Here is an 18,382-nt window from a genome sequence, read left to right as displayed (position 1 = left end):
AGGAATTCCCAACTCAGAGTAATGTTCTTTAATGATGCAATTCTGCCTCTTTCATGTTATTAGGCAGAGCCATCAGGTGTTTGATGCCCAGGAAGCTCTGATAATTGGAGTAGCCACAGGGCTTGCTTTCAAGTCTTGTAATATGTATGTATGCCAGGGCTACTAGCACCTTGAGCTTTTCATCATTATGACTCAGGCCTACCAGGAGGTGAGTATTTTTCTATACTGGACATCATCTGATCTCAGAGGAATTAGCAGTGGAGCTAACAAGTCAGGAGCAACTCTCCAATTAAATCCCATATTGAGGTGGGAAAGTGACTAAGTGGATAAGGCCTAGCTGGATCATGTGTATCCTTCAGCAGCTGTCATTGCTGTTACTAGCTTTTGTGAAATATTTCCTTCTAAATTCATCTTTATGAAGGTTGGAACTTCATTCTGTCAACAAGTAAATCTTTATATATTTTTTTCCTCACTACCGATAGAGAGGTAAGAAATTGGAGAAACAATTTATTACACATGAAGAACATACAGCAGAGCAGACTCCTTCAATTTTTAATCTGAATATTAAATAGCGCCAAAGAACATAGTGTTTTCACCTAGTGCTTTCTCTTAAAGATAACCATCCCTGTTGAGCAGTGACATCTCTCTTTGAGGACTAAGTAATAGAAAGGTTCTACAATTGGCTGGCACACAGATCTGAAGCCAGAGAAAGCCATAAGTAGCTCTACTTTGTGTTCAATGCATACTAAATGTAGTGCAATCAATTGAACTGTGATGTTCACAAAATCACGAAATCACAGACCAGCCCACTTTGAAGGGCACCTGGAAAGACCATCTGCTCCAGCCTTTCATGAGAAAGGGACCCTAGATGAGATTGTTATTTTCCTGTGGTAGAAAGTCTCAAAAAATTCCTAGTAGAATGGAAAACAAAGCTTTTCTTGTAATGGTGAAGATGTTTAGTCTCCATCAGATCCTACCTCTGATCTAAAATCACTTTTCTTTTGAACATAAATCTCATCCTTGGAGTACCATAAATCAAAATAGGGAGAGACTGCTTAGCATGGAGATCTGTGAAGCTATGTGCTCCTGTCATTAAAGAGGAGTCTGGAAATTAGTTACTACTCTGCATAAAATTATTCTTGAGGGCTTTGCCACAAGGACCTAGCTCAATTGCCTGAAATAGGTTATTGGAATAGGTTATTTTTCTTTTGCCATGTATTTGATAATACCTACACTGTGCACCTTACAGTAAAGTCTCATATCTGTCACATCTTATTATTTTGAAAATAAGATGTTTCCTTCTGTTCCACAGCACTTGTGTTGTATACTAGAGAAAATAGCGAGAGCAGTAAAAATATGAGGAGTAAACCTCTTCTTAGGATTACAGTCAGTACAAATGCCTCTTATTGTGTGCCCCCAAACTTGCCTTGTTAGGACATAACCAACTCTTGCTGAAAGAATCAAAATAATTTGTCTCCAAAGGAATAAAACAAAGTTAGAAGCAATATGTTTATGACTGTTGCAAAATATCTACTTTTAAATTCAGCAGATTAGCTTTACCTTTTTAAGGTAAAAGCCTTGTATGCATTAAAGAGACACCATCTGTGCTGCATAAATCACTGCCTTGACTGTGTCCTTGATTAATCAAACCTTGGTCTATTTGCCTGTCTAGACCTTCTGTGGGGAGGGCAGCCTTTGCTGTGCTGATGACAGGGAGGTTCAGTTTCTGATAAGAAGATACTTCCCACAATGTGACTCTTGCTTACGGTTACAAGAATAGACTAATTCATTTGATATACTTTTTAATGTGGTTTAAAAATCCCAAATCTTATATAGGAGTTTGGCGGAGTGTGGGACTGGAAAGAGATCATAGTCTGTCTGTCAGCTCTTTTACAGACTTATACCTAGTGAGAGGGAAGAAAACCCACTTTCCCTATAGCCCAACTAGAATAGGGGCTCAACACAATTCCTCTGCAGCCTTTAAAAGTGTAGCCTGCATGCATATTCAGGTCCCAACAGGCTAATATTTTTCTTTTTAGGGCTTTGTGTAATTGCAGTGGTGATGGCTCTCTGTGCAGTCAGCTTTGCAATTGAAATCTCTGAGGAGCATATGGCATCTGCTGACCAAATGGTGCCATTTACTTAATTTTAAGTCTGTGAAACCAGCTTTCCAAGAGGGAAAATTCAAACTACAGAAGTTACTAACAAATCTTTTTCTTACCTCCTTCTCCTGTGTTGTACAATGTCGAATTTACTGAAATGCAAGTAGTCATTGTGAATGACAAATAGTTCCCCACATCCTCCACATGCTTCCCCATCAGTCATCCTATATCCAACCTTCTCCCACCAATGCTCCCTCTAATCTGGCACCTTTTTCTCTTGCCATACAGCCCTTCCAGTGTCCCACACATAAATTCATGATCCTGTGATGCCTAATCCCCTGGATCAGGGCAGAGCTGCATTTGAACACACTGAAAACAGCCAGTGATGAGAGTTATGTCTACTGCGGCATGGTCCCTGGCACAAGCTGTAGAAGTAGCGATCCTCTTGGCAGCTTCAGCCTCACTGACAGCTACAGAAGAGGATGAAGAGCGCTTTAGCTCATACCGGCGTTATGTTCACCACCAAAGACATAGCAGGTGACCATATTAACCAGTCAGGAAGCACTGAGGATGCCCCAGAAAGGCCACCCTTGCAAATGTTTCTTCTAGTCTGCAGTTTCCTAATTTGTGCATTTTAAACTTTGAAAAGGATAGATGGGATGGAAAACATTTAGATTTTTCTTTTAATTGTTTTTAACATAAAAAAGCTGTTTCTTCCTTTCTGGAGCATATTCTCTACGAAATGAAAAGTTTCCCCACAAATCATAATGCACCTGGGTACAGTAACTATGATAACAAATCATAATTCAAGGTCTATTCTAAAAGCTTCTGTGGGCAAGCAGTTCTCAAATCATTATAGACACTAACCTCACACCAATATAAATAACTCACAGCTGCATATTCATCTGCCAGCTCACAATTCTGTGTACTTGGTGTAACATTTAATGAAATTCACAAAACAATGTCACAAAGGTGTGAAAAGCAGTCAAAAAGCCAGAGTGCAGAACAGAAATGGTGATGTTCTAGGCTGGAACGTTCATAATTTCAAGAGAATATTTTTCATTCTGGATGTTGAATGAATTTTCACCGTGTGCACATTCTTAAAAGGTCAGTTCATATAAAAAAATGCTATATTATTGAGATGTGGAAAAAAAGTCCTTGCTATTTTTCAAGATGATTAAAAGGCAGGAAGATAGAAAGGCAAGTGTTCTTTAGAAGTTAGCTTCAGATTTATGAATAGCTTTTTTCTCAGCAATGGGGTATAAAAGGGAGTGAGCATCTAATTCCTCCACTTTCCAAACAAATCTAAATAATTATTTCTTACTAGGATTAGTCTCTGATGAATTATGACCTCCAAATAAATGACAGTACATCACTTAGTGATTTCTGCTATTTAAACAAAAAAGAAACAAAATCAAAACCCAAAAAAATCCCTTCTATCCAAAACCATTTCCCAGTATATATTTTCTCGTCAAATGCTGACAACTTCTTCCTCCCCATTAGGCTTTATAGTATATATATATACTTAAAAAGTATATATACTTTTTAAGACAAAACTGTTCAGAAGTAGTTACCATATTTTCAGCCATATTGATAGCTCTGATGCTTTGGCGTATTTACTTTGAGATAAAAATTATCTTGTAATGGTCTTTCTCAGTACCTTAAAGCATTGTGATGGAATTAATCTGATGAATCATCTCATCCTAATGAACGCATCTAAAAAGGACATGACAGATTGGGGTTTAAAACTTTCTATTTTTCTCAAAAAATTACGAGAAAAAAAAAAAGAAGAAAAAAATCCACCCAAACACACCTAACACCTTACCTTCCCCCTCAAGAAAAACCAACCAACCAAAGAAGCCTGAACAATCACAGGTTCTTGTGCTTTAAATACTAACATGGACTGTACCCTTGACTCAGACCACAAATGGACATCATTGTAAAAAGACTTTATATTCCTTTTTGGACTTACCTCTGATTTTTCACTTTGATCCTCTTCCAAGTGTTTCCACCCTATTGCAGTAGTGACTGAGCAGGATGTGCTAGCCTACACCATAATAAACTGAAAGTGCCTGAAAAAAATATTAATTAGTACAGACATGCCCTTGCATGCTGCTTTTGTCTGGCCACAGGCCCTTTCTACTCCTGTAAAGAACACAGTAAGGGATGCTAAAATGTATTTTCGTCCCTCTGGTGGCTGTTGTAAAAATAAACAATTTTTGTTTTACATAAAAAGCACTATCAAATATTCATTATTTGTAATTATTACTAAATAATAATATAATAACACATGTAAGCAGAAGAAAATGCAGTAAATTAAATACTAATGATCTGTATGCCTCAGTTAAACCTACTGGTGTAATATTCCCATTACCTTGATTTTGACAAGGTCCACAGTGCATTCTTCAAATTCCAGTTATTAGTAAAACCTTTTAATACATCTAACAATCTAGCAAATTAAAATAACATAAAGTGCTCATGGTGCATTAATCATGCCCATCTACAAATTTCATCTCTTATTATTGAGGAGAATACAGGGAGTTACAGCTGCTGCAAATGATGATGATGATGATGATGATGATGATGATGATGATGATTGATGATGATGATGATGATGATGATGATGATGAGCCTTCACAGACTTGCTTGAAATGTTGAGGGCACTGGGTGATTCTTGAATAAGAAAAAATCATCATGTGCTCTATGTGTGATTCTGTTGGATATGCTGAATTTCAAACTGACTAGAGATATTCTGAGAGTTCATAATTTATATGCAAACACATCCACATTAAATGTAATCCTAGACTGTACTCCTTAAAACGTTACTTTTCAAAGATGTGCAGAAACACTCTCAAAGGCATGAAATTCTGAACCTGAATTAACTGACAGCACAAATAAAGAGGAGTTTTGTTTCAATGGAGTTTTCAGGGTGCTGCAATTGGGGAAATCTACTGAAACAAGTTATTCACAATGGTCCTTTAGCCCACAGATGTTCTGAAACAGGATCTGTGACTCACCAGACCATTTATGGATCCAAGCTTCTCCTCCTGCTATTAAATCTGCTCTTTCTAGATATGGATAAGAATCTCAGAAAACTTAGGAATTGGGCAGCTACGTCTTCCGTGCAACAACTACGTTCAACTATGTGCAGTCCTGCTGCATAGCACTTCTCACTTCGGCAAATTATAAGCACATGTGCACATAGGCTTAACAATATATTTCCTGGTTCAACATTACGTGACAGTCATATCTCAAAGGTGCAAAGTTGTTTTGCAAAATAGGATTACAGTGATGGGTTAGGTTGATGTTTTGTAAATTTGTTCAGAAATGTGTGCATCACTGTGAAATGTTGATTAATTCTTAGCAACTTGTAACTTTACTTGACATTGCTAGCTGTGACGTTTTTCTGTTTATACTGCTAGTCAGATAACTTATTTCCTCAAAAAAATAAAATTAAAAAATCACTCCTTCCTAGTAGAGAAAGCAAATATCACCCAAAGGTGAGACTTGTCAATCATAGCTTCATTTACGATAAATACTCATGTTAACTGGATGTGAATTATCCTTTTAAAACATAATTTGGTGAACTGAACAGGATTCTAGCGCTGATAGGAGTTGCAGACATCCTGCTAGGTTACAGATGTAGAAAAGCTCACTTTCAGTGCCTCTTATCTGGACAGTGCAGCTTTCAGAGGCATTTGTGCCTTCTGGACCCAGAGACATAAAGTTGCATAAATACTCCAGCTTCAGTGCTCCAAGGTAGACTAAGGAGATTAATGGACTTTTTAAAAAGGGAAACCGACTGACTGCTCTTTTTAGGGAGAAAGAAAATTTATTTCCCCCACCCCCAAACTAATAGAAAATGAAAGAACAAGAGAAACTCTGTAACTATGTTGGTTATGTTAATTCAAGCACTTCATCAAATATGATTTAACTCTACTGTTCAGGCACTTGAATGTAAGACAATTATTTTTCTCTCTTATCTACATAAAGAGATCTCTTTTATGCTACTGGAAAGTGGTGTAGACCCTAAAAGCTTCTTCTGAGATACACAGGCCAGGAATTTCACGGCAAGCTAGCACTCTCCTGGCTCGATGTCCCAACAGAATCTGAGAGCACAGTAGTTTGCACAAGTTGACAATAATCTCATTGACAAGAAAAGAGCAAGAGCAAAGGAAAGTAAGTGTTTAGCCCAAGTGATCTGGCTTGTCCCTTGTCAGGCAGCAGGGCAGAGGTCAAAGCTTTTTCCAAATTGTTGTTTCTCAGTGAATTTCCTTCAATGAGAATCTTCTTGATTTAACAGACTGCGTTCCACTCTCAAAATACATTCATGCAGTAGATGCTGCTCTAGTCATAGCTTTCCCAAATCTACCTGACATTAACAGACTAAATCTACTCATTACCCTGTGCCATGGTTTCCCACTTGGTAACTGTATAGTAACATCCCTCTGTCCTGATCTGAGATCTGCTCATAAGATGCACAGTGAAGGGCATCTGTAAATAACCATGTGTGACTAGTAATCCGCACATAATCATATTGTCTAGGGAAAATGAATTATCAGAAATAATACAGATTATTTCAGCCAAATAAGGTTCTTAATTATATTTATAATTTGACCACTTCATGCACATACAAAATACATCAAACTCATAATGAAAAGAAGCAGACAATGCCCCCCAAATATACAAAGAAGCGTTTTAAATAACATTGTCTGTGTACAAGCACATTCGTGCGTATCCTTCCAGAACATATCGTCACTCTTCCTCTTCTTCCATAGATGTCATAGCACTCTTTGAACAAGACCTTGTAGTTCTGAATTCTCACAGGCATTGCAGCCGTGAAAGTTGTAAGGTGTGAGCTAGAAATTTAAATTTGAAAAGGGAAATAAAAATTTAACGCAATTCTTCACATGTAACTACTAAAGGGATAGGTAGCTAAAAATACACACTCTCATACTAAATCAGGCATCCTGCTTTGCATATCACATGATTTCCACCTGAAATCTCAGAGTTGGACACAAAGTTATATTGGTTCCATCAGGCTAAGATGCTATTATTCCTGTCTAATAGTCCATTAATGGTACATTTGGCACTAGATACTAGCAAATGAATCAGAAAAAGTAAAATACAACTCCCATGGCTGCTGAAAAGAAGTGGACTCCATAATTCACCAGAAAAGGATTTCAGTGGTGTTTTAACAGTTTTCCATCACGGATGCCAACAAGAATTATATAGGGGATTCAGTATAAACCAGGAATACTTGTCCTGTGTATGTTCTTTCTGCCACAGCCTTCAGTACTAGCACTTTCCGTGTAACTATATACAAAGAGAGGATCCTAACTGCAACAAAGTTCCATTAAACTGTCACAGAAAAGTGCATTTATCCAGTCTCCTGTATCAGATCAAAGTCCGCAGCTGCGTGAATTCATGCAAGGCTGCGCAGTGTCCATTCCCATCTCTAAGACAAGCAATCTAGCTAAACCAAGTGCAAACCTTCAGATAAATTGGTTTCCTTAACACAACTGGCTGACAGAAAGGGTTATCTGCTGTTACACTGACACAAATCCTGTTTTCCTCATCCTCTGTTTGCTGACAGTGTGCCCACAGGCTCCTTTCAGACACCGGGGGAGTCTCTGTTCCCAGAGGAACCCAGCAATGCTTGCTGGTCCTGCCAGAAACTGTGAGATCTTCTCACATACATGGGAAGCACAGGGAAACTTGGGAAACACCGGGTCAGCATTGATTGCTGGGTTTGTTACCAAGGCAAACCTAGCAAGTCTTTGTTATCCAGGCTGTGAATTCTCACAAAGTCTAAATTCTGTTTCCTAATTAGAAGTTGAAGCTCAACATGAACCTATTTGTGGCTGGTGAATCCATTGTGTATTTTCTTGGTGACATCAAAATCTGTATCAGCTTGGCTATTTTCCCTGTTAGCATCATGTTCCTATTTGAGGAGTTAACTCATTTGTGATTCATTTGTGTTTATAGTTTCCCTATCTTTTTTTTCCTTTTTTTTTTTTCAATTTCTGACTTTAAAAAAAAATATCCAATTCATATTGTAATACCGGATTTCTCAAGTAGTTAAATACTACCTTTCTTGTATTTTCTGCATCTGGTTTCTCATACTTAAAGAAAGTATTTTTTTCCCCTTTCTTTTAAAAATAAATCTTGAAAGACCTAGATTGTGAGTGACTTAGTTCTTTGATCTCCTCTCTTGGTATCACTCACAAAAGCAGCAAAGCAGCTCTTTTGACCAGAGATCACGTATCAGAAAAAGATTTACCTGTATCAGCCTCTGAAACTATAGAAACACAGCTGCATAATGCCGTTCTTGTTTTTAATCTACGTCCTAACTTTTTATGACTGCATTTGACTCCAAAAGCACCTTAACAACATAAAACGTTACTTACTTTAAATGCTGTCTTTCCAGCATAAATGACTTCCAACACTGTCTTCTAAATCTGTGGATTTAACACATGGAGACTAGAAGTGTGTCCTGAAAACAAACCAGGTGTGGACCTGGGTAGTAATTCTTTTCTATACACATTTCTTCTGAAAATGATAATATCGGATTTTGCTTTGTTTTGCCACAAGAGGGCACTCCCTTAATTCATGTCGTTACTAAGGCAATGCCCATTACTAGCGACAAGATAGCTTCATTTTCTATCTAAACCATTATTCCAACTTTTTATACAGATAAGTTGAAGAATTTCATTCTGTTTGTGTTCTCAGCATGCATTTGTCTTAAATCAAGTTACTAGGCAATATTATTTAGCTGTGAGAGCACACTGTGCTTCATAAATGACTGGTAAGACAAAAAATGGTGGGAAGTAAAAAGGATTTCCCTTCTTTAACTTTAGAAATAGCAGTACACTGTATTAACACAACTTATTGTTCTCAGTGATAAACTCAGACAGGTCACAATCAAAAGGAAAGATCTTAAGACGTGCCACTTTCAGAAACATGAGAAATTTGTGAAACGAAGACAAGATATGTGTTATATTTTTCATCTGCTTGTGAATGTTTAGCTATTTAAATTTGCTTAAATATGCCATCATATGCAATATACAGCGCAAGCATGGTCCACACAGGGAACAGATTCAAGCACTCAAAGTCTGAAGATTGTCACGTCCTCCTTAATGCAAAACTCTGATTGCATTGACCTACTTCGAACCAGATAGTTAAGAAGATTGGGTTTAAAATGCTTCTAAACAGTCATCAGGAGTGTACAGTATAACTTACTATAGCATTTTTGTTTTCAGTTCCAATATTTTATATATATAAACCTGTGTCATTTACCAATATCAAGACTGATTTCTCCCTCTTACTTAAGTCCAAATAAAATTTCACCCAGAAACAGTAGATGGATTTTTGGCCATCAAGAGTCAGCTATGTTCCTGGGCAGCCGGTAATGCTCTGGCCTGATCCTTGCCTTCTTCTCCTGAGGGTTGGCATATTTCCACTTGGATGGAGACATTTTTAGCTTTTTTCTCTTCTTATCTGTACACCACACTTTTTCGCAGTATTCCTCCACCCTCTGGAAGTTGCTATAACCTATTAGTTGAAGAAATTCCTTGTACCATGGCTTTGATGCCTGAGGTATACTGCTTTGCATTGGGCATGGCATTTTATGAGGTATCTCCTCCTCATAGTCTTTACTGAACATTTCATCTACACGTTCTTCCTCGACTACTTCCAGAGTGATTTTTCTGACAGTGTGAACAATGCTGTGTTCCACTGTCTGACAAAAATAGGTCCCTGCATCCAGCCGATGCAGCTTCAAGAATAAGAGGCCAAGGTCCATTTTGATTATTCTATCATCCGTCTTCACCTAAAAATCAAATTGATACAGTTATAGCACACAGACCTTTATTATTACATTAAATTAGTACAATTACTTCTGAATTGTACAAGAGGAAGATTGGGGATCCACAGACCTTTAATACATAGCTTTTAAGTAATAAAAATATTTACTTGAAGTAAAGAAGTTGAGCTGTGGAAGGAAAGCAATCTAGTGAGTCTGACAAGCATGGTAGAACAGATAGTAAAGCAGATAGTTTCTTGTTTTCCCAGAGTGGGTTAGTCAATTGTGACTAAATCACAGAGAGAAATAAGTTTGAAACATGCGAATAAACTATTGGATGGAAAACAAATGGGTATTTGACAGATGATCTGCAATAATTGTCCCTGTGAATGCTTTTATACATTGACAAATGTTTTTGAGGTGACACTCACAGATATTTTTGTACCTAATTGTAGGACCATTACGATGCTAAAGCCTCAATTCTGAGCTTGGTGTTTGAGTTCCCCCTACAGCTCCTGAGAACTAGGTTACTAACTGCAATGTATTTTCAGATGCTGGCAGGGATCACTGAGTTGTCTCATCCAGCCAGCAGAAGCACCCAGGAGAATGGAAACTCCATTTTTCTGTTTAACGATAAGACACCGAATATAAAGCAGAAAAGAAGTACTGGGTGAAGAATGGATTTAGATCAGCCTTGCAGAGAAAGACCTGGGGATTGTGTTGGATAGAAAATTGGACATAAGCTGGCAATGTGCACTTGCAGCCTAGAAAGCCAACCATATCCTGGGCTGCATAACAAGAAGCGTGACCAGCAGGTCAAGGGAGATGATTCTGCCCCTCTACTTCACTCTCATGAGACCCATCTGGAGTACTGCATCCAGCTCTGGGGTCCTCAGCACAAGACAGACATGGAGCTGTTGGAGTGAGCCCAAAGAAGGGCCATGAAGGTGATCAAAGGGCTGGAGGACCTCTCCTGTGGAGACAGGCTGAGAGGGTTGGGGTTGTTCAGCCTGGGGAAGAGAAGGCTCTAGGGAGATCTTATTGCAGCATTTCCTCCTGCAGCATATAAATGGGGCTTATAAGAAAGATGGAGACACTTTTTATCAGGACCTGTCATGATAAGACATGGGGCAATGATTTTAAACCGAAAGAGGAAAGATTTAGATTGTACATAAGGAAGAAATGTTTTACACGGAAGCTGGTAAGACATTGGCACAGGTTTCCCAGAGAAGTTGTGGATGTCCCATCATTGGAAGTGTTCAAAGTTAGGTTGAATGAGGTTTTAAGCAACCTGATCTAGTGAAAGATGTCCCTGCTCATGGCAGAGGGGTTGGACTAGGTGATCTTTGAAGGTCTCTTCAAACCCAAATAGTTTTTTGATTCCATGACTATATTATTCTATGCCCATATTATTCTACCTCTCCCTGCTTGGAATTTTCTTTTTCTAATGACTATACAATTATTCATGAAAAATTGAATAATTTTCAGGGGGAAACATTAAAAAAAAATCATCTTAGTATTATAAAGACATACTGGAAGGTTAGAGCCTGCTCAGATTTACACTCCTGGTGTCCAGTATCTGAGCTACTGAGTATAACAGGATGTGTGTATGGGACATCCTGCCCTCTCACAGTTCACTACCTTTTTTTGAAAAGCCTGATTAATAGTTCTATTGTAAGAATGATTATGCATAGATAAGGATCTTCCAGCTAAATGCCTGAGGAAATACCAAGTGTGAAAATCCATGCAGAGATTTGGAACTTGGACAAAACTTCAGGCAAAAATGTATCTGATGTGGGGATGGCATTAATCTTGCTCGTTTTAGATATTGAAGGTAAAGTGTGCCATCCTTGGTTATTTTTGTATTAAGTGACTTACTAGTAATTTTTCATCTGACCAAATAAAGCTGTCTAGTTAAACATGAGGTGATACCACTGGCTGTAACTGCAGCACCACCTAGTCTGACTAGGTAGCCGCCATCAACTAACTCCCAGGTAGATCTCTTTATTGTGAATTTCCCCATTTACTTTCCGATGAGTCCCATTCCAGAGATCTGCAGATGTCTATGGCTAAGCTGGGGTCTCAAGTTTGCTGTGGAGCCTAGCTGCTAGGCAGTAAGGCAACCATCCTTATCTTCTGGTGGTCTGAGGCTTTTCTCTTTATGTCCTTCCACATACTAAGTGAGGATAGATACACTGATGTGTATCAGAGAAATATTGAGGAATAAACATAGTAACACTTATAAAGCACTTTCATAATAGGGAAATATATGTAAAAAAGACAGAGAATTCACCAACACCCATTTCCAGAAGGTTCTGTAATGTAATGGGTGAGGCAGCAAGAATGAATAGATGCTATGCTAGACTAACACTGAGAGAAATATGTACACATTTCACCTCTGCAATAACATACCAAGAGAAGTGGTGGATTCTCTTTGATTTTGAGATATTAAATCAAGTTTTGCTACATTTCTAACATCTGAGTTCAAGATGCTCAATGCAAACACCAGATGAAATTCTGAGGTCTATTAATTCAAGAGAGCTGATGAACTTAATGATTTCCCTTACACCCATGTACATTTCAGCAACTGATGACAGACCTTTTAATCAAGATGGAATATTACTAAACACTGGCTCTTTTAGTTAGGCTATACGGATATTTACCTCTTCCTTCTTAGTGTCATGCGCTCGCTGCACAAACCAGATTACTTTTGCTTGTAAGGTCCGAGGGATGCACTCCAGAAGGGTGCTGTTGTACTCTATTCCATAAACAAGTCGCTCCTCAGTCTTCTCCAGGACTTCACCTGGAAGGAAATGTTTTAAAAATATGTATTACTGCCAATACTTGCAACACTCCCTATTCAGGATACATTTTCTTTTAAGCATCAAGTTTAATTCAGATCTAACCAGATAGTAACTGAAATGTAGTGTCTGGTGAAAGTCTGACCAGCTAAGTGAATTTTCCCATCATCTCAGGCTCTCACAGGATCTGGCAATTAGATAAATAGAACAAATTTTGCTATGATTCAGCGAAGATTATACACAGAGAAACAGAACTCAGCCTTTCTCACTGCTAATTGCTTGTGCCTGGTCCTTTTGAAAAGTTCCTCTGTTTCGTTTTCAATCAGTGAAACAAGGAGGATTTAATGCATGCTTAAATATAATAAATAATGACATATTTTTAGGGATAAAAATTAAACTCTCAGAAACTATAGATACCCTAACCAATATTATACATATTCATGTTATACACATGTAACATGAATGCATAGCTTTGGCTGAAGGATGTTAATAAACACAAAGTGTATTAAATTAATGAAAACTCAATTCTGCTTTTCCATCCAATAAAACATCTAGAGGAAGATAAGCTAGATGTTACACTGGAGGGTACCACTGGCTTTATTAATAAAATAATCTTACTCCACAGTAATGAGAAATATTATTGAGACAATCAGTTTTATACCTTAAAAAATATAGGGTTTTATATCATTGTGATTTCTCTATTGTATTTCAAACTTATAGTGTAATTAATATTTCATATTGAGATATACTTTTCCAAAATCTACTATATCCTCCAATGGACTCCAATTTTAATGAAGCTTTCTCTGGTAAAGCATTTATCTAATATTTAATATTAGTTATCTAAAATATGATTAATATTAATAGTTTATATAATTTTCCTCTGGTTATCTATCTAGAATAAAGCTTTATATTTATTCTTTTCTCGTATAAATATATTGGATGTTATCCTGCAAAGTACTGAGGATGTCCAGGCAACTGTTTTCTGTCTGTTTTGCCATTCCCACTACCAATGTTTAAAATCATCACTTTCCAAGGTTTAGTCAACAGCATTAGATACAGTAATCTATCATTTTTTAGGCCAAATCTTGATAGTTATCATAAATACATGTTTATGTTCAAACAAGTCCTTGCTAGGGAGCTCCTTCAATTCCCACTTCTGGCTGAGTGTCCTGGCAGTATTTCATGTTCATTTCAGTATGCAGTCCTGTTGTTTCCTATCCCTGCCCCATCTTCCCACTTGCGTTTCCATTAGAAACCCCTGAGATGCATTAGCCACGTTCCTAGTCTGAATGACAGGGCTGCAGGACTACATGAACACTATGGGATGCACCTGACCTGTCAAAGTCATTCTTAGACCTGGATGAAATGAGCTCATCCCCATGACTCTTATTATAGGAATATGCCAGTAAAAACCTCAGGGGAGATCATGGTCTGGCTCATACTCTTGGCAAAGTCTGTGCTTTCTCCTCCAGGTGTTTGCTAGCAATTTGTAAACGTGTGAGTAGATTACCAATGAACTGCTGGCCAAAACACTGCTGCGCTGCATTTCCGTGTCGAACATCTTGTCTGCGGAAACGTCTGGAGGGGAAAAAAAATGAATTGTTTGAGATAACATGTTTAGCTTACAGTTTGTTTGGTTTATGCTAAAGTTGGACTCATTAAAAAGGAGCTAAATCTTGATCCTGAAAAATGTAGCATTTTTGTGAGAAGTATTCATTTACGCATCAGTATTTTCTCTTTACTCAACCTATTGGGAATCACACGTCTGAAAAAAGAAACACTGGTCTGAGGAAGAGGCACAACTACATGTGCAGTTTCTAGATAACTATACTGACATTATAAATACTGAAACAAGATCATTTGAACCAACTGGGCAACATTCAGTTCTATGAAGAGCCAAACGTACCTTCAGCCTGTCTTTGGGTTCCTTCTCCTGGAAGCCAAGGAAATGTTTCTTTTTTAAGTTTAGAACAGCTTGCCATGTATGTGAATGATATTTCTTTTATCCTTCACATACAGGCGACTCACAGGAGGGTTGCAAGAGCAACTCAGCCTTGAATTGCCTTGAGGCCCTATCTTTGCAGAGATGACCCATCGGGAACTGTGTAGATAGCTCAGCTCTGAGTTGTCTGGTAAGCACGAAACTAAACAGGGCAGTGTTGAATAATTCAGAGAATCAAAGAATTCAAAGAAACCTGAGTTGAGCCTTGAAATCCCTCAACAAATAAAATACCTGCCCTGAGTCCAAAACAAACCATTATTCAGTTGCCTAGAAGTAATATAAAGGTAAGCTAGAGTGTTTCAGTTTAGTTTCAGTGGACCCAGACAATGCAAAGATATGTAAAAGACAGAGCATAGAGAAGTGAACATCACCTATGAATAAATAAAAATAAAGGGAAACACTGCTAAGGCAAACACCCCAGGTGGAATTACCCACTCAGGCCCACTCCTGCCCACCGTCATGGAAATCATGGAATAAAATGCTAAGATTCTGGCTGGAAATTGGGAGTAGCTTCTCCACCATGCAGTCACAGTTGAGGTGCCTCTTCCCCCTTGGTTCGGATGCCAGCTGAGATAGCTTATTGAGAGATCTTTCCTGAATGGGTAAGTGAATATTTGGCAGGCTATAAGTTACAGTTACCTGGTGATTACCTGGTGTAGTCACAGGTGATTGACGAACACATGTGTAACATTTTGAATTGCTTGCGAGTTGTGATAGTGTGTTCCATGAAGCACCGATGAGTTGTAATAGAGAATTTTGTGAGTTGCCTGTGAGTTGTGAATTGCCTGTGGGCCGTAATAGTGAATTTTATGGCTGGGCTGTGTGTTTTGGATTGTTCTGTGGGCTGCATTCTGAGAATCTCTTGTGGTTGTAATAGTGTGTTTTGTGACTCTGTTGTGGTTGCAATGGTACATTTCATGAATCTCTTGAGGTTGTAATAATGTAGTCTTGTTTTTAAACTGCAATGGTGCATTTCTCCATTGTATCCATAAAACTTGCAATAATGACATATCGAATCTGCACATATTGTTCAAATAAATTGTTTGTTTGAACCCTGTAGTCAAGTCTCTTTTCATCACAAATAGGGAAACAGACACATTCATGACTTGCTCATGCATAGAAAGTGAATTGGTGGGAGAACAGTGGTCAGAACCTGGTAGCCCTGAGTGTGGCCTGGAAATAATGCAGTTGCTTCTGAGACAAAATTGCTGTGAGTTTTGGGCTCTGGGGTTTTTATATATGTTTACAGAAAAATAATGAAAACCTTAATTGCACAGTGCATTTCCAGAAGAATTGTGTTTTTATATGGCTTTTTTTTTCTCTGAGTGTTCTGGTAAATAAAATTAAGATTGCTTACTAGGGAAATGAAAGAGCATATTGGAATGTCATATCTTGCCAAATGTAGTATTTCCCACAAACTGAAATTCAGTTATACTAAGGGTACCTTTCCTATATTTGCATAGAGTAATTCTACACAGTATTACCAATGCCATACATAAGAGGTTAACAGAAATATGCAATGTAGCAAATCTTGCACGGCAGATATGTGTACAGCATTAGTCATATATGATAGAAACAAGGAAAGGCAAGTGGTTTTCTTGTTCTTTGCATTTGCTACTTAAACGGTGCTTTTCTCCAGTGCTATGTGAAAGAACAAGCAGAATTTTTATTTGGCACAAATTGAATTTACTTAAAATATGTAGCTTTACACTATGTAACGATCTTGCCCATAAATGTTACTCATCACTGTATTTCTAAACTGGCAGAAAACAGTGATTATCTTCTGAGTTCTGTCACCTGTATGGACTTCTGATCCAGTGGTGCTGGTGGACCAGGAGGACAGCTTTAAGCTGTACTTCTATTTGGAGCAGAACCAATGCTTTTCCATTGTTGATCCAAGGGAATCTTCAAATTCAGTGGGGACTACCTTGGACCTTTTAGGCAGAAACGCTAAAAATATGCTGTCCTGCTTTCACTGGGATAGAATCAATTTTCTGTTCAGGAAAGAAGACTACAGTACTTGATTTCATGGGAATAAAGTTGACAAGACACTTTGGTTTAGTTTTTGACTGGCACTGGTATGCAGTGATCAAGGCCTTTAGTACTTTTGGGTTTGTCAGATGCGAAAGCTGGGGGGAGGGAAAACCAGGGCAGCTGACTCCAAGCTAATCCCAATTGGCTGACAAAATTAATTCATACCATAGATGTCATGCTCAGTATAAATGGGGGAGTTTGCTGGGGTTGGCCCTCTTTTCTTGAGGGCTGCTCTTCCAGGAGGGTCTTGCCTGTCATTTTACTTTTCTGGCCTACTCCCCAGCTCATTGTGACCATCACAGCTTGTGACCACCACATTGGCCGAGTATAACTCGATTTACTTTATAGTAATACTGTTGTTAATACTTTTATTATTATTAATAGTTTTTATTACTATTATTTTATTTCATCTGTTTTTATTTTAACCTACAGGTCTCTTTTCCTTTTCCCAATTCCCCTCCTCAGGTGGGGACAAGTCATCAGGTGATAGAACAACTGTCTAAACGATGAAATACATGCATATTATTAAACAAAAACTGAGATTCTGAGACAGCAACAGGGCTTTATCATGGCCTGGGTGTTCTCACTGTAATATATAGATGCTGCAGCCGTGTTTACTGATAACTCTGCAAAGCGTTAGTGATGAATAATGCTGCCACCAGCCTTGCATATGTTTGTATACAGATTATTCAGAAAAAACATTCCCTTGCACAAATATAAATAAATACTATAGCCTGGAAAAAAAAAAACAACCAAACAAACAAGAAAACTCTGCAGCTGTAAGGCCCAGCAGCCTTGTATAGCAAGAACAGGACAATTAGCAGGCACATATTATTAACTCTTCAGTTCCTGAAGATCATTGTAGAGCTAAAAAAATCCTAGTCCTGTAAAACAGGTTATTTCTCCAGTTATTAGAACCATTCAAGAAAAGAAATGTTTGCTTGATGGAATTTTACTGTTGTGAGTGTGAAAACTGAGGAAGATACATTTACCAGCACCTTTACTTGCTACTTTTTTGAAGAGAAGAAAAAAATGGGAAGAGGTGCTGAAAGAGAGGGAGATGCTGAGAGATAAACTTATTTCACAAGTACCGACATAGGCCTGCTATTTGCTATTTTTTCTTAGTAATAATTTCAATCAGAATTCTGTGAATAATAAAGTTCCAGACAATTCCTGTGATAAACTACTATAAGGAACAATTTTCAGTGACTAGCAAATGTACTGAATATATGGAAGTGTCTTTTGCAATATATAACTTCATGGATTTAGATTTCAGTCTGTAACTCTGTGCTTTCAGTAACTTAGTAAAAATGATCTGCAAGAAAGCCATACAGTCATCATCATCACCATCACCTTCATATTTCTTTATCAATTCCCAGGGACAGATGAAGCAAAGTCAAAAAGGCTCAGCGAGACAAGACATCATTGCAGTTTACATAGGTAAATTGTTAGGCTGACTTTGAGATTGGTGAACCAAACATTACAACTGAGTGACGTCTGGATTAGCACTGGGATTTGGCTGCAAGGTGAAGGCAGCCCCTTAACCCTGACCCCCAAACCACACAGCAGCCATTGTCCATGGGGCCCCCTCCAGCCCGGGTGTTCGATCACAGGGAGTCAGGGAGGAAGGCCAGGAGGC

The 18,382-nt window shown here is 38.1% G+C and overlaps 1 protein-coding gene across 1 annotated transcript in view; it reads right to left on the bottom strand.

Moving 5' to 3' along the window:
* Nucleotides 1-9,228: 9,228 nt before the first annotated feature.
* LOC104536454 (semaphorin-3E-like) overlaps nt 9,229-18,382 on the bottom strand; it is a gene marked incomplete at its 5' end in the record, with an annotated part of 12,802 nt that continues 3,648 nt past the window's right edge. Inside the window, 3 exons of the mRNA XM_010179060.1 lie at nt 9,229-9,933; nt 12,570-12,709; nt 14,218-14,285. Coding sequence (XP_010177362.1) covers nt 9,481-9,933; nt 12,570-12,709; nt 14,218-14,285 — 661 coding nt within the window. The remainder of the gene's footprint in view (nt 9,934-12,569; nt 12,710-14,217; nt 14,286-18,382) is intronic.

Source organism: Mesitornis unicolor, unplaced genomic scaffold (assembly GCF_000695765.1).
Source record: "Mesitornis unicolor isolate BGI_N332 unplaced genomic scaffold, ASM69576v1 scaffold8342, whole genome shotgun sequence".
Lineage (NCBI taxonomy): Eukaryota > Metazoa > Chordata > Aves > Mesitornithiformes > Mesitornithidae > Mesitornis > Mesitornis unicolor.
Note: the sequence above shows the minus strand (reverse complement) of the source record. Positions and strands in the feature narration are given on the sequence as shown.